The 24089-nt window shown below is 44.3% G+C and overlaps 2 protein-coding genes and 1 long non-coding RNA gene across 3 annotated transcripts in view; 2 read left to right on the top strand and 1 right to left on the bottom strand.

The window, feature by feature from the left end:
* Positions 1-24089, top strand: part of LOC309489275 — a 251524-nt gene that overhangs the window by 224306 nt on the left and 3129 nt on the right. The gene's annotated exons all lie outside the window — the stretch shown is intronic.
* Positions 20041-24089, bottom strand: part of kirrel3a (kirre like nephrin family adhesion molecule 3a) — a 136568-nt gene continuing 132519 nt past the window's right edge. The window contains exon 16 of the mRNA XM_082157840.1: positions 20041-21081. Coding sequence (XP_082013966.1) covers positions 20617-21081 — 465 coding nt within the window. The 3' untranslated portion in view covers positions 20041-20616. The remainder of the gene's footprint in view (positions 21082-24089) is intronic.
* On the top strand, positions 22102-23604 carry LOC309489738 (uncharacterized protein). The gene is made up of 2 exons (XM_082158595.1): positions 22102-23432; positions 23528-23604. The coding sequence occupies exon 1, from the start codon at positions 22172-22174 to the stop codon at positions 23114-23116; it is 945 nt and encodes a 314-aa protein (XP_082014721.1). The 5' UTR covers positions 22102-22171; the 3' UTR covers positions 23117-23432; positions 23528-23604.

The following is a 24089-nucleotide window of genomic DNA, read 5'->3' as shown; positions in this document are numbered from 1 at the left end:
CATACGATCAGTTTAAACCCCAGTGACGGGTAGGTTTAGGGGCCGGGTTAGGGGTGTGCCTTTATAATGAGATTCAATTGAATCGTAGGTTTTTATTCGACTCAAATCATATGAATTCATATAAAATCACCATCTCGTAAAATACTTTTCCCGTGAGATCGGGTTGGACAATCTTCAGTGTTTTGGGGGGCAAACAAAATTTTTATTGACTTCTATTTATACGCATACAATGCTAGAGACCGGAAACATAAGCTCATGCAAAGAAGTTTCACATTTTGTAATTACCATAATTGCGAGATTCCAACGTTTAAAAAGCGCTCACGTAACTCGTAATTACAACTTGTAATTTCCTAGAACGTGACGTGTGATTTGTATCATGTGAAGACGTGTGACCAATAGAAGATCGATAAGTCATGGCGTGATGGCCGCGACCTCTTGGCTGAATTAAAAGAACACACATGTTTTTTTGCAGTAGAAATTTCATGTGCTCAAAGTCTAGTGTGATCACGGCTCTAATGGAGTTTCTGTCTCACAGAGACTAAAAATGCTGGGTTATTTCAACATATGTTTGGGTCAAATATGGACAAACCCAACCGTTGGGTTTAAAAATTTCATTCAAAAATATAAATGGTTGGGTTTGTCCTTATTTGACCCAAACATGTGTTGAAACAACCCAGCATTTTTAGATTATAAGGAGTTAAATCAAAGTTAAATGAGTCATCCGAACAAAACAATTAAACGTGAATCAGACTTTCAAATACTATTGCACAAGGTATTTTTTAACAATTATCTCAAATGGTAGTCATCAGTTTGTAGCCTTGGAAGCAAATTTGATTCATTTTGCTCTTTCAAATATCTGATTAGACATCAATTTGAAACTGACATAAGACTATTCCAAGCTGTTTTAGAAATGCTGTAGTTTTGCCTCTGTACAACCATTTTTTGGCATTAGACTCCAGTGGCCGAGGTAATTTCCTTTTTCGAAGAATTTCCTTTCAAGCCGAGCATTCATCTGTGCAGACAATGAGGAATTAGTTTAACTCAGTCCATTCTAGCACTCATTTCTAGAAGCACCGCTTTCACCCTGGCTTTTAAAAGCTAAACCATCATTTTAAATGAAGGTCCCACACCCTTTCCTTTAATTAAAAACCCCAAACCCAAAGGCACAGAAGAATGGCACCTAAATCAATGGGGAATTTAAAAGGTTGAACCTTTTCATTTAGAAGATTTTTAAAAGTCAGTGGATCTTTGCGAGATTTGATGCTCTGTTTGAATGTCTGGGAAATGGCACTCTTTTATCAGCACAGTCATTGACATCTCTGTTTCAGTCTGACGACTTCCAAATGAATCCATGTAAATCCCTCAGCCGAAATGAAACTGTAAAGCACGCTCGTGAGGGACTGGATTAGCACGAACACAGCTTTGTATGCCGTCAGCGTGCGGGGTCGACCCATGCCGGCATTTTCCAAATGTCAATAAGCACACTGTGATTTATCTTTAAGTCTAGTTGCAAAGTGCCCGTGTCAATAACAGCTGTTGATGGAGCGTCTGTTCGTGTGCTTTCTCAATGGCTTATAATTTATGTAGAACATAAAATACACAGACCACGGCTGATTTGTGGGTCAGCAGAATCAGAGGCCGTGTCAAAGATGTAATTGAGACCTTTGAGATTGATGTCTCCCTCATATATAAGGCCTGTGACTTATATATATATTTCTACAAATTTGCATTGGTTGTAATTTTTTTTATTTATACCTCTCCAAAAATGTAACTATACACATTGCATCTACGTTGACTCTACCAGTTGTCATCAGTCCTCTTTACATAAAAAAGATAGACAGCATTTGCTGGTCAAAATGTGTAAATAAATAGCCTACAATGAAAAAAATCAATCCATTTATAAATGACACGCATTACAAACCAGTTAAAATGTTTTCATGAAAGTAGAATCTATTAAATGTAATCTACAAATAATTAAATACAATTAAGTATGACTGTTCTGTAAAATTAGTGCTCTTTTATTAATGCGTAGTGCTTGTTTTGTGCGTTGTTAGGCAGGGCTTGGTAAACTAGGTCAATTAGAAGCAATTAAATATCATTCTCCTTTGTTTGTATTATACACGCATAAGTATTAACATTCATTACATTAATAAAAAATTAACCTACTTTATAAAACTGAGATCAGATAAAATCATTATCTACGGCTTGCCATAGGCTACTCGTTTAGGGGTTCATCCTGCAAACCATCTGAATTTTGAAACATTCGAAACAGTATGACGTAACAAAGCCTCGTTTGTTGAAATCACGTGTCTTGGTAAGTTCCCGAACCACTCATTTGCAACCAAAACAAAGTGTTTCGAAGCTCTGTTCCATTCACATTACTGGAAGCTTCTAATGAAAGCAGTGAGACTGATTCCACACGGGTTGGACTCAGACAGCCTTTAACCAAAAACGATCTATAGCAATCCGAACGTTTTTGTTTATCCAAGCACTTAAAGGGATAGTTCACTTTGAAATTAATTTTTGGTATGTTCTAGCTTACCTCAAGGGCATCCAAGATGTAGGTGTCTTTTTTTCCGCAGTAGTTTCAATTTTGATATTTTTAGGTCAAACCGTTCTTGTCTGTCAGTCATAATGCAGGTCTATGGTCACGGTCTCAAAACACAAGCACAGACATACATCTGATCTGACGTGTACGCAGACTGGTGCATAGATATACACACTAGATGTCACCTTAAAGACATTCGTTCCAATGAACTGCCGTAGACAAGGCGACATCTAGTGTGTATATATGCACCAGTCTGCGTACACGTCAGATCAGATCACTTCGACATGTCTGCGTATAAGAGGTAAAAACGATATAAATACTGTTCGTTTTCTCACACAAACCGCTCGTTTCGTGTCTTAGGCCATCAATGTGTACTTACGATGGGGAATTGTTTAATTTGGACGACGGGGAATTGTTTTAATTTGGACTCTGTGCTTGTGTTTTGAGACCGTGACCATAGACCTGCATTATATGACTGACAGACAAGAACGGTTTGACCTAAAAATATCAAAATTGAAACTACTGCGGAAAAAAAGACACCTACATCTTGGATGCCCTTGAGGTAAGCTAAAACATACCAAAAATGAATTTCAATGTGAACTATCCCTTTAATGCTTATATCTTGGTAACCTCACAGCAACATACTAAAACACAATAGCATTGTGTTGGCTTCCCAACATTTTTTTATCTAATTGGTTAAACTGCTTTTAAAATGTTATTATGAGTCCAATAACTTGACTCGAGGTTTGTTTGTTGGCAATCATAGCCGGTGTAAATTTATGCAGAGCAAGTGGTGCAGGTAACAACATGTAAGCATTTAGGGATTTACTTTGATTCTCAGTCACAAGGGGTTCCAAGTGGAGTATGTTTGTACACGAGCGAGTCAGCGCTTGCACTTTCTGCGAAGGCTCAGGGTTTAAGTTGTGGATTAAAGTACCTTGCTACTGTTCTATAGAGCCATTGAATCTATCATATGCTACGTACGGTCTCATTAGTAATCTGTCCATTAAATATAGGTCACAACTTCAGAACGTGGTTAGAAGAGCTGGAAAAATAATTGCCATGTTGCCCCCATTTACTCTTCAAAAGATATTTCAGAGGACTGTAAAGATGCAGAGCCTTATATTGGAGATTCAAGCCATATTCTTCATAAAGACTATGAACTGATGCCCTCAGTTAAATTATTGAACAATTTTAACTAACTAACTAACTAACTAACTAACTAACTAACTTTCATAAGGTGAAGAAAAAAACACCCAGTCTCCCCCTCTCTCTTCATTTTCCCTTCTTTAAAATGCTGATAATGTCAACCTAATTAGTCTGTGATTGTGCAATCATGAACAATTATTGGACCGTCCTCATGTGCATAATACAAATGACAATTAATTACAGATGGTAATTGTGAGCGTTTGGTTTGCGAGCAGGTATCACGCCGTGAGGTATTTCAGACCTCATCAGCAGAACGAGACGGGGATTTGCAGCTCATCGACTTTCATCGTGCATGAAGCCATCCATCGGGGGAAGTGGGTGTTTGGTTGCTTGAGCTCTGTGAAAAAAATTGTTGTTGTTCTTTTTTTTTATTTTGCTGTAATTTTGTGTTGCTGTTTTATAATACATTGTCATAATGTAGCTATTTGGCTCATTTGCAAGTATTAGGTTTGTCCTGAGTGAGAGAACATTTGAATTTCAATCTCATAATATGAATTATACAGTCAAATAAAGGTTTAGAAGATTTATGCTCTGCAAATAGGGTGGTTAATTGAAAGAAAACTCTTTCATTTTTCACCACATCTGAAAGAGTAGATAACCTTAAACATACATCTGAAAATGAATCATTGCACCAGCATCAACAATACAGTCTGAGATTAAGAGACGTTTCATTGACAGTTAATGTGGTCTTTGTGTCTAAAACAGAAGTTTAACCTGCTCCGGATTTTCCAAAAAAGACAAGGACAAACTCATTCAAAAGACATTGCAATTAAGTTCTAAAGCAGAGCGAGCCAATTAAAGCTGAAGTTTTACAAAAACATCTGTGTAGACCATTATGGTCATTATCTGTGAATAAAGATCAATCCATGAAAGACGCTTTCAGCTGGAACGAATGGCTCATTTATGAGTAATTTGAGCTGTGTAAAAAGGCTGGATGGGGGATTTTTGTGATTCTCCAGGTCAACAGAGAGAACAATGGGGGCTGAAAAAAATTATAATTGACATGCATATTGATTTGTGAGGGTCCCTTAGAGACCTCAGAGACAAAATGTCATAAATTAGTTTGCCATTGACCAGCTCGACTTCCTCTGATATTAATTACAAAAGGCAAATAGTTAAAGCAAGACTGGACCTGTCCATCATCCTAAAGGCACCCAAACACTACAAGATTATCGGGTCGATTTTGGGCCCAAGTCTCCAAGGTAAAGTCCCGATTATCTTGATGGTTCTACTTATTATCTTACCATTTTCCTGTGGTGTGAGGTGTGGTAAGAGTGAAAATTCACAAATCAGAAAACCTGTTGTGTGTGGAACCCAGAGGACAAACGCACATGCATTCTGTAGATCGTCACATGGAACAAAACGATACCAAATCAGAAAGCTGACGGAGGACGGGCGTATGCAATATGTTAGTGTGTGTGGTGTGTGTCTCGGCCACATCGCGACACTCCACACACTATAGGAACAAAACTGTTAAATCTATGATTTTTTTTTTTTTGTCTGGCCCAGCCTTAAATGTCTTGCTTAAATATAGGGGTAAAATCTTTAGCCCATGTAAATAATGTGTTTCTGTTTCCTGAAACCCAGATGATTGACTGCTGCCAAAATAGGAAGAATACAACATAACAAACTTTGATTGGACTGTGTTACGAAATTTTTTACTCAAAATGAGATTAAAAATGCAAAATGCATTCAGTTTTTCTCCAAGATCATGAACTGGATGCCATTCACAGAATTAAAAATCCAATGATGAGGTCATGTGTTCCAGCAGGACACTGTCACCACATGACATTCTAAGTATTTAGTTATATTAGTTAATGTTGTGATTGCATAACATCTCATACATACTGAAGTAAAAGATTGTACAATTTCAACTGTAATTATTTCTGACACTTTTTGGACAGTCATATGCATTGCATTGCATTGTGCATAATTGCAAATGATTTTATTTTTTTACTGACATTTTGCCTTTTTATTAGATATTGGAAAAGTCATGGAAATTAATAAAACGTTAAAAGGTCATGCAAAAGTAATGGAATGTTTTTTTATAGTCAATATACATTTTTCTAGTCATCTGTTAGACAGAACATTAGATATGATGGAACAAGCAATCACAGCAAATGGAGGCGATGCACAAAGCTCCGAAATCACAACCTTTTAAGTCATTTTTAAAAATCATTTGATAGATTACAGTCCACAAAGAGTCATTTCAAGCAAAGAAATACATTGACTTCAGAAATTTCCATGATTTTCCCATGACCTTTTAACATTTTATACATTTCCATGCCTTTTCCAGAGCTCACCATCATACATTTCCAGGGGTGAAAATAACTCTTTTGAAATTCCCTGATATTACCAGGCTTTCCAGGACAGTGTTTATTTTACAGTCATCCAGGTATTTCAAACATACAGAAAAATTCCAGTATATACTGCAGAAATAGTATATGCTAATTTAAACACTGTTTGATATACGGAAAATGCATTTTCGTTAGACATCCGTGATAGTTGTAGGCAAATGATTCACAATTTAACCGTTCGTGCGAATCTTCAGTAAAGGCCTCCCATTTGTTCATCCTCGAGTCTCCTTTGAAAGGAAATGATGAATGAACAGAGCCGAGTTCCTCTGTCACCTGATCCGTCTCTTTTTTCCCCAGTTCTCCACAATGTTTGTATTTGCCCTGCTCTCAAAAAGGTTAAGCAGGGAAGTCAAGCATTCTGCTTTGACAACTCCGACACCATCTGCTGCTCAGGGGTCCCTTAACCTCGTTCAGAGCAGTTTAGTGGAGAGATGATCTAGAAGAAATCATCTTATTCTGCTGTCATGTGATGCTCTCTGTTCCTGAGCTCATCTCGACTAAAGGTTGCATAGTGATTTCTTTCCATTACATGACTTCCTCTTGCCATATGTGCAGTAGGGGAAAAAAACAATACAGTGCCAGTAGACGAGCAGTTTTGAATTGATTCTTTTTTAATATTTTGTGTTGCGCTGCTAATTGCTTTGTGCTGTTGTTGAGCAGCGGGTTGATTCTAAACTTCATCGGTTCATTACACACAGAAAAAAAAAGGAAAGTTTTCTACTTAATCTTCAAGATGTTCTCAAGAAAAATAACAATCTGTCAAAAACAGGGTACTATTGTTTTGAAAATTTCATTTTTCAATTTAGGAAGTTTTAATGGAGAATAAATACTTTTTAAATTAAATTTGTACTTCTTAAAATGATTTTTGTCCTTGCTTTTGTAGTGTAAGTGTAATTATCATCCCTAACAGCACCACAGCTTGTTCAAACCTGCACATACTAAATATAGAAATAAATCGTAAAATATTTCATTACTAGTTTTGCAAGGATTGATTTTTTTTTTTGTTCGTTGCCTTTTATAACCTGTGTTAGGTAAGTTCATCTAAAAAAGTAATTGATTACTAGCTACAAATTGCATCTACAACACTGTAATTAGATTACTGTAGTAATTACTGTCTCTCTCTAAAAAGTATTGCATTACTAACTACTCTCTAAATCTCATATCAGTCTCGACCAGTTGAACAATACAAGGATAGACATGAAACTGCTCTTTTAATTCTTTCAAACAAATAATATGAAGTTGCATAAATTATTCTTGAACTGACAAACGTACGTAAAGGGAGGTTACATTAAAAACTTTGACATTAGACATTACATTTCGATGTTAAATCCACTCTGTAAAAAAATATTTTCATGATTAATCACAATTTTTTTTTGTCAAATCAACTTAGATAATTAACATGGTTCAGATAACATAATATTTTGAGTTTCTGTTGATTAAATCAATCTCCATTGTATCAACTAAAACATTTTTATTTCAATGAACTCAATATTTTAAGGCAACCAGGTAACTTACTTTTTTAAGTTAAACCAACAATATTTTTTTATAGTGCACTAATGTTTTATGAATTGTTCAGTAGTCATCAGTATTCAATTCAATTATCAGAAGTAACTAATTGAATAACAGAAAACTTAAGTGTAATCCCTTACTTTTTCAAGGGAAAAATATTAAACTACAGTAATTAATTACTTAGTAATGCATACACCCAACACTGTTCATAACTCATTGTAGATGAAAATATATTTTACATTAACTAAAATTAATAAGCACTATGGTTTATTGTTATTTAATAGGCTAGTTCTTGCATTGGCTAATGATAAATTGATTCTTAGGCTTAATAGTCTTATTTAACCATAATAACCTTGGGGCAGAAACACAATAAATCATATGCTTTTTTATTTTTTTACCACTTCCTCTCAAATTGTCTCTGTTTTGAATTTTCAGTATGATTAACCACCAGATGCACAGTGTCGTTCAGGAGGATGGAGTGCAGATATACGTCTCACGCAGCGCCCGTATGAAGCTCGGGTTTATAGAAATGTTTCATCATACATTCAGAGGCTTGAATCATTTTCCTGCAGGTTTCGCACAGCGCAGGATGAGGAATGACGACGTTTATTTAGGGCTTCATATGTCATATTTCTGAGGCTCCCAGCATGCTGTGATCATCAGTTTCAGAGCGCTTGGAGGGATATAAATGTGCATACTTGTATCTTAATTTACATAAAGATCTTGGTGTCTGCTGTAAATTTGAGTGCGCGAGAAGACTCGGTTGAGCAGCTCTGACCACGCGCGCACCTGTGTCCACAACATCACGTGTGTGTGCAGCAGCGCCGATAAAGTTCAAGGCACGAGCTCAAAAGTTGTGTGCAGTCTGGATGGGGGCTAAATTGAAGCATTAAGCTGCCATCACTTCTGGCCGTGTGTAGAATCAATAGATGTATCCTGAAAGTGGCTGCAGAAGTAATTTACTCAGCGCTGGTCACAACAGATAGGCAAATTCAGCTCCAGCACTCAGGGCTCCACACACACAGCGCAGGCAACTGGAGAATGTGCTGATGAAGGCTTTTCCAAATAGCTGCACTTACGAAGTGTGTGACTAGACTTTCGATTAAGATGACAAAGCCGGAAGCAACAAGGACTGTAATTTAATCCAGTGCAAACACGAGGCTCTGTAGCTCGAGTAAGATCATCCTTTGAAGTCCATTTAGTTTCAAGATGGATCCGTCGTGGTCAGGCCAACCTTTAAAAGCCAAGATGATGGATTAAAGCCACAGTAGAACTCATTTGTATAAAGATGTTTGGAGGGTTTGTGAAATATCACTAATGCTATATCCCGGCAGGGAGATTATATCAGGTAGGTTTGCATGTCCTCTTTTGCTTTATTCAAGGAGGGCCTATTCATCTTAGATTTGAATAGGAGGATCTTATTCTGAGGATCTGCTTTTAAAGATTTTAAAGAGAGCATTTTCTATGCCCATGTATGTTATTTTGTTAGTTCATTAGCCATTAGGTAGGTATCATCGAACAGCTAAGATCGAACAACAGCTTATCTTCAGGATAACTTGATTAGGCAGTTTGATTAGGGTTAGAACTAAACTCCCCTCGGCTCATTAGAGTCATTCGTTCGAACTAAACTCCCCTCGGCTCATTAGAGTCATTCGTTCGGGAATCAGACAACTCTGAACGGCTCATGAAAGTCACTGGCTGCATCTCAAATCACATACTTCCCTACTATACGAAAAACAGTATGTGACAAAAGAGATTTCCAGCAAGATTCTGAAGTGCGCAAATGGACACTCTACTATCCCATGAGGCCAAGGGACAGGATTTGTGAAGGGCAGTGAAGAGATGTACTGTAACTGACGCTGGTAGGTCACATGATAATGACAACTTGGTGAATAGTAGCCTACATCTGGGCTATGTTCAGTGGTTAAAGTGGGGTTTGGCAGGTGGGGGAACCCTCAGATTTTGTGTAGGTGCAACAGGGAAAAATGACTCACCGTATAGGACAACATATTGAGTATCGTGGTATAGCAATTCTTTTTGGGACAAGAGTGTCACTGTGGCACCAAGTATCACAATACTTATTTACTTGATATTTTAATGGTTTTATTTTGGTCCACCTACATCTACACTGATATGATGACGATACTTTTGAAGGCCAAACAATGGATAAGAAATAGCTTTAAAAACATGTCAGTGGGCATTCGATTATTTGTCAATACCTGCTCTCTCCTCATCTCCATCTTTCTTTTTCTCTGAGTCTCCTTATCCTGCCCTATTTCTTCTCCTCCTAAAGCTGAACTTTATCTGATAGCCTTTTTTCATTTTCATCTGTTTCAGTGAAGAAAATAAACATAGGCTCAACTTATATTTATATGTTTTATGAATAATTTTCTGAGACAAGTTAATTTACTCAAGGCTACCAGGAAAGCTGTAGCCTAGTCAGTATTACCAGTAGGAACCTTCTACAAGCTTTGGAATTTGAAGACGTCTGTTTTTAAATGTCAAAAGTAATTTTAAATAATACAAACTATAGGCTATGTTTACAGCAGTTGGTGGAATTGCCAGACGTTCCCTTAGGCATCATGCGCTGTGGAAACGCATCAAAGCATTCTCAGGTAAAAATATGCAGCAATATGCATGTGACATAGGTGATTTTGAATGAATATTTCATGTTGATAGGCTGGCTGCGATTTGATGGTTCACGCCACGCGACATTATTTTTTAACAATAACGTACCAGCGCTATCATTGATATTAATTTATCTTTTTATTTATTAATTTATCTGAGGTGCCGGAACGCTGTTCCGGACTGTTCCGGCCCACTTTAACCCTTGGTTATGTTCATACTACACACATTCATAGTAAGAACATAATTTTTTTATCAGTCACAAAGTAATTACTGGCTATTCAAAAGAAAGTAGGCCTATGCCTACCGACTCATAAGAGTCATTATTCAGACTACACTGGTAATGAGGTCTATAAAAAGAACAGGCTCAAAAGACTCGTTCTCGAATCAGACTGCATATGTGTATAGCTCGTGAGGTTAACTTAACTGTCTGCAATCATACCTGTTAATATTCTACAGCTAGGGTTGCCACCCATGTCTGATAAAAAACCTGGACATATCGATGACCTGACCCACCGCTTTGCTCACAAGTGAAAAAATGTCCATTAGTTCACCCCAAACTGGAAATTTCCTGATAATTTACTCACCCCAATGCCATCCAAGATGTTCATGTCTTTCTTTCCTCAGTGGAAAAGAAATTTGTTTTTTGAGAAAAACATTTCAGGATTTTTCTCCACACAATGAACTTCAATGGGAACCAGAATGCTGAAGTGCAAATCATTGCAGTTTCAAAGGGCTCTGCTCGATCCCAGATGAGGAATAGGGTGTTTAATGATGTTGCCCGTGACCTTTCCAACGTGATGACGTCATGCTCGGCGCGTCGCAGTCCAGCACAAGACTAACAAATGCGGTTAAAAAGTATATACATTTTTATTTTATTTTTACCTATCGAAAATTACCTATCGATTCGCTAAGGCCCTATTCCTCAGCTGGGATTGTTCATTTGAAGCACTTTAAAGTCCTTTGAAACTGCATTGATTTGGACTTCAACATTCTGGTTCCCATTGAAGTTCATTGTGTGGAGAAAAATCCTGAAATGTTAAAAAAAAACTTAATTTCTTTTCCACTGAAGAAAGAAAGACATGAACATCTTGGATGGCATTGGGGTGAGAAAATCAGGACATTTTCATTTTGGGGTGAACTAATCCTAATTCAACACCACTGAGCCCAAAAGCATCAGCATCATGCAGAAACTATTTCTGAAACAGTTCTGACCAAGTCCAACTAAAATCCCAACTACATAAACAATGAACAAATAAATTATAAAACAACATGAAATTAGATCATTGACAGTCATATTAAGAATATATTAAACCAAAAACGTTCATATTTTTAGAAAGGATGTGAATTAAAACAACCACTGCAGTTGATAGCCTACATTTTTAATTTATAAAAATAATAATAATTTAGCCTACCAAATTTTCCATTTTTTTTCTGACTGGAACACATGGAACGAATCACCGCTCCACATTTTGGTTGACAGCCGCCACAACCTACTAGTGACCGTGTTTAGGCTACTCCTTTCTTTTCAACCATTGGATAGGAATTGAAAAAAACGCTGTTGTAACTGTAGCATACTTCTGACGAAGAGCTGTTAACAGGTGAAAAACTATGCCGCAAAAATAATAAATAAATTGATTTCCTTAAAAGACAAAAGAACGCATGCATGTTTTCTTAATATGATCATTAAAAACCAACAGACTGGTGAAAATACGGGACATTTTCTCAATATGCGGGACAAGGGGTGAAAATGCTGTGCGGTGCAACGCAAAGCGGGACAGGTGGTCACGTCCCTACTCCCTGTCTACAGAGGCAAATGATAGTGCATTCTACACACAAGATACAAGACCGCTCTTTGCACAACACATAGGCTATTTCAAGTGGAAAGAAAATAGTAAATGGAACTTTGCGTAGCCGTTCGAAAACCGGGACATTCAGTGTCCCGGGAGAGTGGCTAAATTTCCCGGGACAGGTTATCAAAAAGAAGGACAATCCCGGTAAAACGTACTCGGTTACTAACGTAACCTCGGTTCTCTCTAGAAGAGGGACCGAGTACTGCGTAAGATATCTTACGCTCGGGGAAAATCCTTTTTCCGCGAGATATTGAAGCCAAAAATTATCCTTAATTTTGTAATAATGCAAAACGCGTTGCAGCAGCAATGCAGACATAGGCGAGACAGCTCGCGCGCCTATTGGCTGCTCTGCGGCAACTGCAGCAGCCTATCGAGCGAGGCCTGGCGTGACGTCAGACCCAATCAGGGCACTTCGCGCCCGCTGCGTCACGTCCCGCCGAAATGGGCGTGGTCTAGGCCTATAAATATCGCTCGCAGGCAGCTATTATCTGGTTTTTCATCATCGAAGCAACCAGAGCGTGTGCATGCACGGCAAGATACGCAGTACTCGGTCCCTCTTCTAGAGAGAACCGAGGTTACGTTAGTAACCGAGTACGTTCTCTTACGAGAGGTCTCTCGTACTGCGTAAGATATCTTACGCTAGGGGACCCAGTGTAAAACGCCGTGCGTGCTAAGATCTGACACCAAAGACCCAAGGGCGAAAGCCCGGGGTACATATAGTGCACAATCACTCAGTGAACTCACAGAGAGTCCGGGAAGAAGGAGGGGTGCAGCCTCACTTTCCACATAAAGTAGCGTCGAAGGGACGCAAATTTCATCATACAGACAGGGCGGGGTACGGCCTGAACTGATGGAAAAAAATGTGGGTCTTACACAGTTTGCCCAGCTTTAAACTGTCGAAAATTGAGCTGTGCTCAGTAAACGCAGCATTCTGAGCTGAACGCATCAGGTCAGATAATACTGGTAGTCTAGACCGACAGCAGCCTGGCCTGCAGGGCGGGAACCTCTAGGTTATAGAACCTTACAAATGTAGACGGGGAGGCCCAGCCTGCCGCCATACAAATATCTTGCAAGGCAATCCCACTCGACCAAGCCCACGAAGAGGCCATGCCTCTTGTGGAATGCGCTCTGACACCCAAAGGGCACTGCATGCCCTTGGAGGCGTATGCCAGCGCTATAGCATCAACTATCCATCTGGATAGGCTCTGTTTCGACGCGGCTAGTCCCTTAGAACGTCCGCTAAACGAAACAAAGAGCTGTTCCGTCTGTCTGAAAACAGACGAGCGAGACACATAAGCTCGTAATGCCCTGACTGGGCAAAGGAGGCTCGCGTCTCTTTCCTCATCAGGGACCGGTAGGGCTGACAGAGAGATAATCTGCGCCCTAAACGGTGTGTTGAGGGATTTTGGAACATAACCGTGCTTAGGTTTGAGTATAACTTTTGAGTCATTGGGCCCAAACTCCATGCACGCCGCGCTCACAGAGAGCGCGTGCAGATCCCCTATGCGCTTCACCGAAGCGAGAGCCAGCAAAAACACCGTTTTGAAAGACAGGTGTTTCAAATCGATTGACTGTAAAGGCTCAAATGGCGCACCTTTCATGGCTTCCAGAACCGTAGAAAGGTCCCATACGGGGACTGAGGGAGGTCTGGGAGGATTCAGTCTCCTAGCTCCTTTAAGGAAGCGGATGACTAAATCGTTCCTTCCTATTGACTGACCAAGCGTTGTTTCTGAGAACGCTGCTATAGCCGCCACATAAACTTTGAGCGTGGAGGGGGCCCTGCCCCCATCCAACAGCTCTTGTAGGAAGGAAAGCACCTCCGTCACATCACAATTTGTGGGTGACACACCACGGGCTGTGCACCAGCCCGAAAACACTGACCATTTCGAAGAATAGAGTCGTCTTGTAGACGGAGCTCTAGCCTGCGTGATCGTGTTTAATACTCCTTTAGGGAGTCCAACATGTACCCGTTGATGGCCCAGACATGAAGGGACCATAGATCCGGGTGAGGATGCCAGATCGAGCCGCGGGCCTGTGAGAGGAGATCTCTCCTCACTGGTACTGGCCACGGGGCAGTACTTGCTAACTGCATCACGGCTGGGAACCAAGGTTGGTTTTTCCAGAACGGTGCTACCAGCAGTACTGAGCATCCTTCTTCCCTGATCCGTTCTATCACCTGAGGCAGGAGAGAGACGGGGGGAAAAGCATAGAGCGGGCGGCGGGGCCACACATGGGCCAGCGCGCTCCTGCTCTTGGAGAAAAATTCTTGACAGTGAGCGTTTTCTTGAGACGCAAACAGGTCCACTTCCGCTCTGCCGAATTTCTTCCACAGCAGTTGGACTGTCTGTGGGTGTAGGGACCATTCGCCTGCCGGAACGTTGTTCCTGGACAGTCTGTCTGGTCCTATATTCATGATCCCTGGCACGTGCGCTGCTCTGAGCGAGCGCAGGTTGCACTGAGCCCATACCAGGAGGCGTTCTGCCAGCCTGTACAGTTTCTCGGATCTGATGCCGCCCTGGCGATTTATGTAGGATACCACAGACATGTTGTCCGAGCGGACCAAGACGTGGTGACCTTTTATTTGGGGACAAAAACGCGTCAGCGCGTTGTCTACTGCCAGCATTTCGAGGCAGTTTATGTGCAGGAGCTTCTCCCGTTCTGACCACTGGCCGAAGAACGGTCTGCCCTCGAGCAGCGCTCCCCATCCCGAGGTGGACGCGTCCGTGGACACCACTTTCACCCTCGAGGAAGTCCCCAGGCTTACACCTGATTGGTACCAGTCGTTCGCTTTCCAGGGTTTCAGCGCTGTAACGCATTTCTGATTGACCCTGAGGCGAAGCAAACCGGGTGCCCACGCTTTGCGTGGGACTCGCGCTTTCAGCCAAAACTGCAGCGGGCGCATGCGGAGCAGACCCAGCTGGAGTACTGACGATGCTGAGGCCATGAGACCTAGCATCTTCTGAAATCTTTTGAGCGGGACAGACGCGCCGCAGCGAAAAGAGTTCGCTGTGCGTCGAATGTCTACCGCGCGCCGTTGTGATAGTCGCGCTATCATGGATAGTGAGTCCAGTTCTGTGCCCAGGAAAGATATTTTCTGACTGGGTGACAGGGAGCTCTTCGCCCAATTGACACTCAGACCCAAATCCTCGAGGTGATCGAGTAAAATGGTCGTGTGTTCTATGAGCACCGCGCGAGATTGCGCTAGAATCAGCCAATCGTCCAAATAATTCAGCACTCGCATGCCTCTCATTCTGAGGGGTGCGAGCGCCGCGTCCATGCACTTCGTAAATGTACGGGGTGCTAGGGACAAACCGAACGGCAGGACTGTGTACTGATATGCCTGGCCCTCGAAGGCGAATCTCAAAAATCGCCTGTGACGTGACGCTATCTGTATTTGAAAATACGCGTCTTTCAGATCTATTGACACAAACCAATCTCCTTGGCGAATCTGCACAAGGATTTGCCTGGTCGTGAGCATCCTGAACTGTCGCTTCACAAGCACTTTGTTCAGTTGCCTTAGATCTAGTATGGGTCTGAGACCCCCGTCTTTTTTCGGTACCAGGAAGTATCTGCTGTATAGCCCTCCTTCGCTCTGATCTTGAGAGAGGGGTTCTATGGCCCCTTTTCTCAATAGTTTCGTCACTTCGGCTCGAAGTAGATGTGCTACTTCTGTTTTTACCGTGGTCTCGACGCGCGCCACATAGCAGCGAGGGCGTCGGCGAAACTGCAGCGAATAGCCTCTTTTTATAATGTTCAGCACCCACTTCGAAACCCCGGGCAGCTTTGCCCATGCGTCTGCATGGATAGCTAGGGGTCGAATACGAAGCGCGCTCCGCTCGCTCAGCGATGGAGAAGCTTCTGTGTGCTGTAACACAAGCGTGTCGCTCGTGACATTTGAGGCATGGGGCGCGCTGATGACAGCGGGCAGATTGCCCGCGCTCGACTCCTCTACGGTGGTTAACCGCGAGGGGGAGGGCTGGGCGGTTCCCGTGGGAACTGTTATGTCTATGTGTGGATGTGGGCGCGGGACAGCGGGCACATTTATCACACCGAAAACATCGTTCGCTTGCGTGAAGCGAGTGCATGTTGGTTTCGTTTTTACAGAAACCGTGAGACATGCGTAACGTGGTGTTAGTGGGCACTGGGTAGTGGGCACATTCACCATGTTTGAAGCGCAACCGACCTGAGTCGGTTTTATGTGCGCGAGCCCTGTGTGACAGGCTGTGCTTATGTGTAGGGATGGGCACTGGGCAGTGGGCATTCTTACTACACACGAAACACCATCGGCCGTGGCCGGGACACCAGAAAATACGCTCTTTTGGGGATTTATCTGGGTAGCCGTGAAAACGGCATTTGTGTGCAGGCAAGCGGGTGACAGAACCGACTTGTTGGCTGCAGAAAACACTGGAACAGTCACATTTTCTGGAACTGGACGAGCGAATAGCTTTGGTGTGAGTCCGGCCGCAGCGGGACTGGAACACCGTCGTTTTCCTAGCTGTGCTAGGACGACTTCGGGGCCTCGGGCTTCACCGTAACCTTAGGTCGCGGGCCGCGTCCTGCGGGGCGGCGACCGGATGAGCGGGAGCGCGGTCTCGCGCTTCTGGCCTGGCGGCGCTGTGAAGTGGAGGCAGTGGACGGTGGCTGTGGCTGTGAGCTCTGAGCAGACGGTTTCGCACGGCCTGCTGCAGAGCTGGAGCGCTTCGGGAGGAAGTGCTTCATAGCCTGAGACGCTTTCTGTACCTCTGCGAATCTCTCCGCGAAATCTTTGACGGAGGATCCGAAGAGGCCTGCAGCGGAAAGCGGGGCGTCGAGGAACGCGGTGCGCTCAGACTCGGCCATTTCCGAGAGCGTCAGCCATAGATGTCTCTCAGACACGGTGAGAGAAGCCATAGTCCGTCCAATGGCTTGCGCTGCGGACTTAGTAGCACGAAGGGCGAGGTCCGTGGCACTCCTTAAGTCCGGCACGCAGATCGCGTCAGGTCCTTCCTCATCCAGCTTACGGAGGAGATCGGCCTGGAAGATCTGGAGCGTTGCCATGGTATGCAACGCTGACGCAGCTTGCCCGGCGGCGGAGAAAGCGCGGTGGAGCAAGCTCGACGTCGTGCGGCAAGCTTTAGAGGGTAGGGCCGGCTTAGCGCGCCGTCCAGCGGAGGGCGGGCATAAGTGGGCCGCTATCGCCTCTTCAACCGGCGGCAGCGAGAGGTATCCTTTGTTCTTGGCATCGTCAACGGCGGAGAATGCCAAAGAAACAGCAGGACGCACTCTAGCAGAATAGGGGGCGCTCCAGGACTTGGCGACTTCTTCGTGTAACTCAGGAAGAAAGGGCGCCGGTCTGGACACAGGTGAAGCGCGCTCCCCAGGCAGGAAAAATCCATCCAGCCGGTTGTGAGCGGGCTGCTCAGGCGAAGACCACTCGAGGCCGAGGCTCGCCGCGGCCTGTGCGAGTACTCGCATGAGTTCCGTCTCGATGGAAGCTCTTTTGCCTGACGAAGTGCGGGCAGGGGGCGCGGGGTCCTCAGAGCCCGCCCAATCCTCACTGCCTGACGCCAGGATAGAGCAGGAATCATCCTCTCCCAGCAGGGCTTCCTCATCCGCGATATCAACGGAAGCGGCGGCAGACGGCGGCCGCTGTCCGTCAGGAAGCGAAACAGAAGAAGCCGGGGAAGCAAGCGGGCGAACCGGCGAGCTTTGGCGGCTGAGGGAGGGTTCCGGGGCCCGCTGGGCACGGCGCTTTTTACGGCGCGACGCCGCGGCGGGCGGGGGAGCAGTCTCGGTGAAGACGGCTAGGCGAGTCCTCAGAGTCGCCATTGCCATCAGCTCGCAGTGAGGGCATCCGCCGTCAGCGAGCGCGAGAGCTGCATGTTCCTCACCCAGGCAGGAAACGCAGATCACGTGGCGGTCCCCGTCGCTGAGTGTGGCTCTGCACGAGCCGCAGGAAGGCATCTTTAAAAAGACGCTAGCTCTTTTAGAAATGTGTGTCGCAGCGGCGACACACACACACAGAAATACAGTGTAATAAAGAGAAGGATATAAGCGCCGGAAAGCGCAGCAGGAAGGCAGGAAGGCGGCGCGGCCAGCGACTTCAGTGACTCGTCCCGCTGAAGGTGCTCTCTCTCGACGGCGCGGCTCCTAATCCAGCTCCAGCGATGCGTGTGCTTCGCTTGAAGGATGAAAAATCAGATAATAGCTGCCTGCGAGCGATATTTATAGGCCTAGACCACGCCCATTTCGGCGGGACGTGACGCAGCGGGCGCGAAGTGCCCTGATTGGGTCTGACGTCACGCCAGGCCTCGCTCGATAGGCTGCTGCAGTTGCCGCAGAGCAGCCAATAGGCGCGCGAGCTGTCTCGCCTATGTCTGCATTGCTGCTGCAACGCGTTTTGCATTATTACATTTGCATATTACAAAATTAAGGATAATTTTTGGCTTCAATATCTCGCGGAAAAAGGATTTTCCCCGAGCGTAAGATATCTTACGCAGTACGAGAGACCTCTCGTAAGAGAACCGGGACAGGTGGCAACCCTATCTACAGCACAGACTTTTTTTTCTCACTTTCACAACTAAGTGATATTTCTCCTCCTGGCACTGATTCAGCGGTGAACGGAGCTCCTGCAAAGGTTGCAAGTTGTTCATCAGTAATTCATATTCATACATAATACATTGACAATGTATTGGTATATTTAGAAATGAACATTACCAAGATTATTAAATGCTGTAAAATTGTTGTTCATCATTGTTACTTCTTGATACACAATGCATAAACTAATGTTAACAAATTTAAGTCAACTTCTCTTGCATACTCATAATTTAGGCTTTTTTTTCTACTATACTACTATTTTTCATATAGAAATTCAGTAAAGTGAATACAAGCCATCTCATCATTTTGTCTTAACCAGTTGCATAGAGTAACATGAAACTTGGTCAGTTGTGTTTTTATTTATGTGCCATTGTGCCAAGTAGCTAAATCTAGCTGCACATTATTATTACTATATTCAACATTGCATATGTTTTTACTATCTGTGATAGTGTTGCATCATGCAGTGCAAGAGTGAATAGACTGTTTGTCACACGGTGTTAGAGTTTTCTTTCCAAAGAGCAAGGCAAATCTGATATGTCTCCTTTAAATGAAGCATAAGTGAAAACTTTCATAACCTATTCATCATACAGCATGCATATTTGAAATGACCCTCTGCTGGCATAATCGGATTTGACAGGAAGTCATGGAAGAAAATTACATGGACCAAAAAAAGAAAGACGCCACCTCAGCTTTAATGACCACAGAACATCTTTCTCACACACTGTTTTATTCAACACTTATTTTGTAATCATGATTATTTGATCAGTGTAATTGCTCTGATGCACAGCTCGAGTTAAAGTCTCACTCAGAACGTTCTGCAGGCTCATCCGACGGCGGGAGGCACTTCCTGCATCAATTAAGCAATGTAAACGTTTATGCTAGATATTCAGGGGGGCTGCGGGAAAGAGAAGCTTACTTAAAACAGTGAGCTTAAACATATGGCAGCCTTAACATCATAAAGACGTGGGGAAAAAAGTTCAATCATACTCCCACTAGAATGGGGGGTTTATGAGCAATGATGCATTGAAAAACAACAACAACAACAACAACACATTGTTGGAGGTATAAAAAAAGCTTTTAACAACAGAGCGTTTGAATTCACAGGACGTGTACATATGCAAACGCACTTATTAACCATGAAGTTTTGAAATGATCAGCTCACATTGAATACGTGTTAAGAAAATAAAGAGGAAAAATTGGGATTTACATTCTGGTCTCTGGCATGTAAACACTACGCTGTCCACGTTAGCAAAAGCTCCTGAAGAACTCTCCACACATGCAGTTTGGCCACACATTCGCATAGCATTGAAAAAAAAAAAAAACACAAAGCATGAAATAATAAAGACGAGAGACCACGGAGAGAGATGAATAAAAAACATTTTAGTGCACACAAGTGATATCTATCTTACAGTCTTTAGAAAAGCACAGAATGATAATTTTCAGCGATGACCTCAGGAGGATAATTCATCCTCTCGTTTAGATTTCTTTATCAGCAGAGAAACACTGCGGTTGGCATTGAACAGACACCCTTGTGCTTTGGGCCACAGCAGAAGAACTACAAAACGGCCCAAGTTTGGCTCCTTATAAAATAAAAAAAAACGGATACAAGCCTTGAGTTTTCCCCGCATCCGACTGCCAGGAACCGGATCCCAGGCTGCGCGGAACAGATTAGATCGGCTCATCGTGATAGTCAATGGCGATTGTGTGTATGGACTCCTGATTGTCATGTTATAAAACAACATCCAAAAAACAAACTCGCAAGCCTTCCACAAAGAATACGAGATCTAAAAAACACGTTACATTTCAAAATATACAGAAAAATGAGATGTCGGTATTGTCTTTCCAAGCTAGCGACGCTTGAATTTGTCCACGAATGATGCATGAAGCACAGGTGACTCACCTTTAGTGTTCGTTCAAAAACACATATACGATGCTCACGTTAAACGTGCGTCTGCATTCGTTTCTGCAGCGGCCGGGTCAGGTCTGAGTTTTGGGACGACGACTGTGAGTAGTGGGATGAGGACGACACAGAGGCTTTGCTAGCTTTGTCGAACTGCACGTATCCATCCTGCTTGCTGTAGCTGCTGACACTGCTGTCGCACTGCGTGTCCTGGAACGAGCTGGAGTCGCTCAGAGATCCCCTCTGGAACTCGCGTTCGCACAGTTCGATGGAGCTGCTGCCCATGCCCAGCACGAAACGCTGGCTGTAGTCGTATAGGCGGTTGGGACCGGCACCCAGCGTGTTGTAGATATTGGTGTAAGACATGCCGGTGGGGACGCGGTGCTTTCCGAGGGTCGCCGTGGCAGGGTTTCGGACCTCTGTGTTCTGGTTGGCTGTCAGAGAAATGGTCGGGGTCGTCTGCTCTTTGAAGGTGTTCACACTGTAGTATCCATTGGTTGGATCCTATTAGATATAAATAAATACATTTCATCAATCATTTAACTCTTTCCCAGCTATTGACGGAAATTTCCGTCATTTATGAGACAACGCTTCCCCGCCATTGACAGAATTTTCAGGCTTTCTGTGTTTTCACTGTTATACGCTAGGGGGGAGCTATGACCCATCTTCTGAAAGAGTACTGAATCTCCAGATCAAAACACAGGCGAAAAAGAAGCAGAATCAAGCGATAGCATATATAAGCAAATGGCACGATCATCAACATTAAACAGCATATAAATCAAAACTTCCTAACGTTACTGAATGAAATGTCGACCCAGGACGAGCTATGGGACTGTGAAGCTTTGGGGGTGTTGATGGACTCGATCTATGTTCCCTTTCGAAGGGAACTCGACACTACGTCATTGACGCTTTGGGGAACGCCTCAGGCGTGACAGGTGTCTGAAATCAAATATCAACTCACAGCAATCATGTTGACCGGCGACAGCCCGTGAATCATCAGCTTGATTGATTAATGCGCGACCTGGATGTATAAAAGGGAGCCTTGCACACATGACAACATCTTTTCGTCTTCAGGGACTGTTTGTCTGATTTAGAATATCGCTTCAGAGAGGAAATGAAACGCGCAGAGAAAAAGCAGAGCTTTCGTAAATGTGCAGACCAGTGCCCAAGATATTTGACGCCGGGTGACACACATGATCTGTGCGTCTTCTGTTTGGGTGAAGCTTCTTTTGGGTTGAGAGCTTCTTGTGCAAATTGCGAGAGTTTTTCATTAAAGACTCTCCGCTCTCGTCTGACCCTTTTCTCGAGGGAGGAGGTGTCAGCATCTGAGCCCCGTGGTACGGGTCCCGCTCGGGCTGAGGCTCAGCGGCGACTTTTATCATGGGGTTCTCAGCTGGAGCTGGCCGATCGTCTTGAGAGGGAGGTTAACCTCTCAGACTGTTCGTCCACTGACGAGGGTGAATCGTTATCCCCTAATGCGTCTGCAGCTGGTGCTCTTTCGGACGGGCAGGTTATGGTTGATGATGCTGTCAGTCAGGCGGAGACCGAGCCATCTCAACCATCCTGCCCTGTGTATGCGGAGCTGGTGGACGTTATGGGGCGCGCTACCGACAGATTACAGCTGCCGTGGAGGCGCGTTAGGGAAGAGACCGCTCGTGGCCGTCTCGACGATCGGTTTCTTCCCAGCCATAGGCCACCAGCTCAGGTGAGCCTTCCATTCCTTCCGGATCTCCATACTGAGATCAAGAAGGCATGGAAGAACCCATACTCTGCCCGTATTCATCCACATCAGCGGGGTAGTTTCGCTGCTGTGGATGGAATCGCAGAGCATGGGTATGTGTCGATGCCGCCAGTTGACGAGACGTTGGCTAACTATCTCGTCTCTGGGCAGGCTTCGACACTAAGAGCTCCTACCCTGCCATCCAAGCCGCTAAAAACAACTTCGCGCTTGAATGGCAGAGCATACACAGCAGCGGGTCAGGCCGGTGCTGCTCTGCACACACTTGCTGTGTTACAGGCGTACCAGGCCGACCTGCTGCGGGATCTCGACCAGGGGACAGGACTATCCCCTGAGGCGGTCACTGAGCTGCGCCGTACCACGGATCTTGCTCTCCGGGCCACCAGACAATCTGCTGCCGCGATTGGTCGGTCAATGGCGGCTATGGTGGCCACGGAGAGGCATCTGTGGCTTAACCTGGCTGACATCGGGGAGAAAGAGAAGACCTTTCTCCTCGATTCGCTGGTTTCGCCCGCTGAACTTTTTGGCCCCTCCGTTCAGACGGTGGTTGAAAAGTTCAGGGAGGCGAGGGCGCGCTCAGCTGCTTTTAAAAGCTGCATTCCGCTGAGATCCGAGTCCGCACCCAAGCAGGCGGCAAGGCCTGGTCCGTCTTGGTCTGAGGGCCATAGACAGGCCCAGAGGGCCAGTGTCTCCTCTCGTGCGCCTCCTCCTGCCCGGAGCAGGTCACAGAGGAGACGCAACTCCTGCAGGAAGAAGGACCTGAGGGAGGTTATCCAGGAAAAGCGCACTCAGCGGCGCTAGGGATAATCTCCCCGGAAGCCTTCTCCTAACGTTCCCCAGGCGTTTCTTACATCAGGCTTGGGGCTGGGCCTATGATGAGTATCATGTCTGATGGCCCTCCTCGACCTGGTTAGTAGGAGCGCCTCTTTCAGGCATGTAAGTGGTGAGCTCAGGTGCTCTTTAAAAATAGGGATTCCTGACGTGTCTTTACTCCACACGCCGCAGGTGTACTGTCTGGTCTTTTTGTGAAATGTTTTTTGTGCGCAAATAACATATTTCTGTTTCTCTTGCAGACCACGTATCCTGTATAGAGTTTGGGGCATGTTATGGTAAGAAGGTAAAAATCTAAAATTAAAGGTTTTTTTTAGAGGCTGTATGGCAGGTAGTAGGCCTTAGCAGGCCTCCTTGACCAGACAGTCCCTATAAAAAAAGAAAAAAAAAGAACAATGTGGTGTTCAGGTAATAGGCTTTACCAGGCCTTCCTGAATATGAGCTCCCACATACCGTGGTTATCAGGTCAGAGGCCTCACCAGGCCTTCTAGAATATCAGCTCCCACATTCAGTGGTTGAATATGAGCTCCCACATACTGTGGTTATCAGGTTAGAGGCCTCACCAGGCCTTCCTGAATATGAGCTCCCACATGCTGTGGTTGAATATGAGCTCCCACATACTGTGGTTATCAGGTCAGAGGCCTCACCAGGCTGTGGTTGAATATTTACATTTACATTTACATTTATTCATTTAGCTGACGCTTTTATCCAAAGCGACTTACAATTGCTATACATGTCAGAGGTCGCACGCCTCTGGAGCAACTAGGGGTTAAGTGTCTTGCTCAGGGACACATTGGTGTCTCACAGTGGATTCGAACCCGGGTCTCTCACACCAAAGGCATGTGTCTTATCCATTGCGCCACCACCACCCCCGTGGGTGATATGAGCTCCTACATACCGTGGTTATCAGGTCATAGGCCTCACTAGGCCTTCCTGAATAGGA

This window comes from Leuciscus leuciscus, assembly GCF_965113295.1.
Source record: "Leuciscus leuciscus genome assembly, chromosome: 24".
Lineage (NCBI taxonomy): Eukaryota > Metazoa > Chordata > Actinopteri > Cypriniformes > Leuciscidae > Leuciscus > Leuciscus leuciscus.
Note: the sequence above shows the minus strand (reverse complement) of the source record. Positions and strands in the feature narration are given on the sequence as shown.

Coding starts and splice junctions, on each gene's coding strand:
- LOC309489738 (XM_082158595.1), top strand. CDS start 22,172: ATGGGGCGCGCTACCGACAGATTACAGCTGCCGTGGAGGCGCGTTAGG.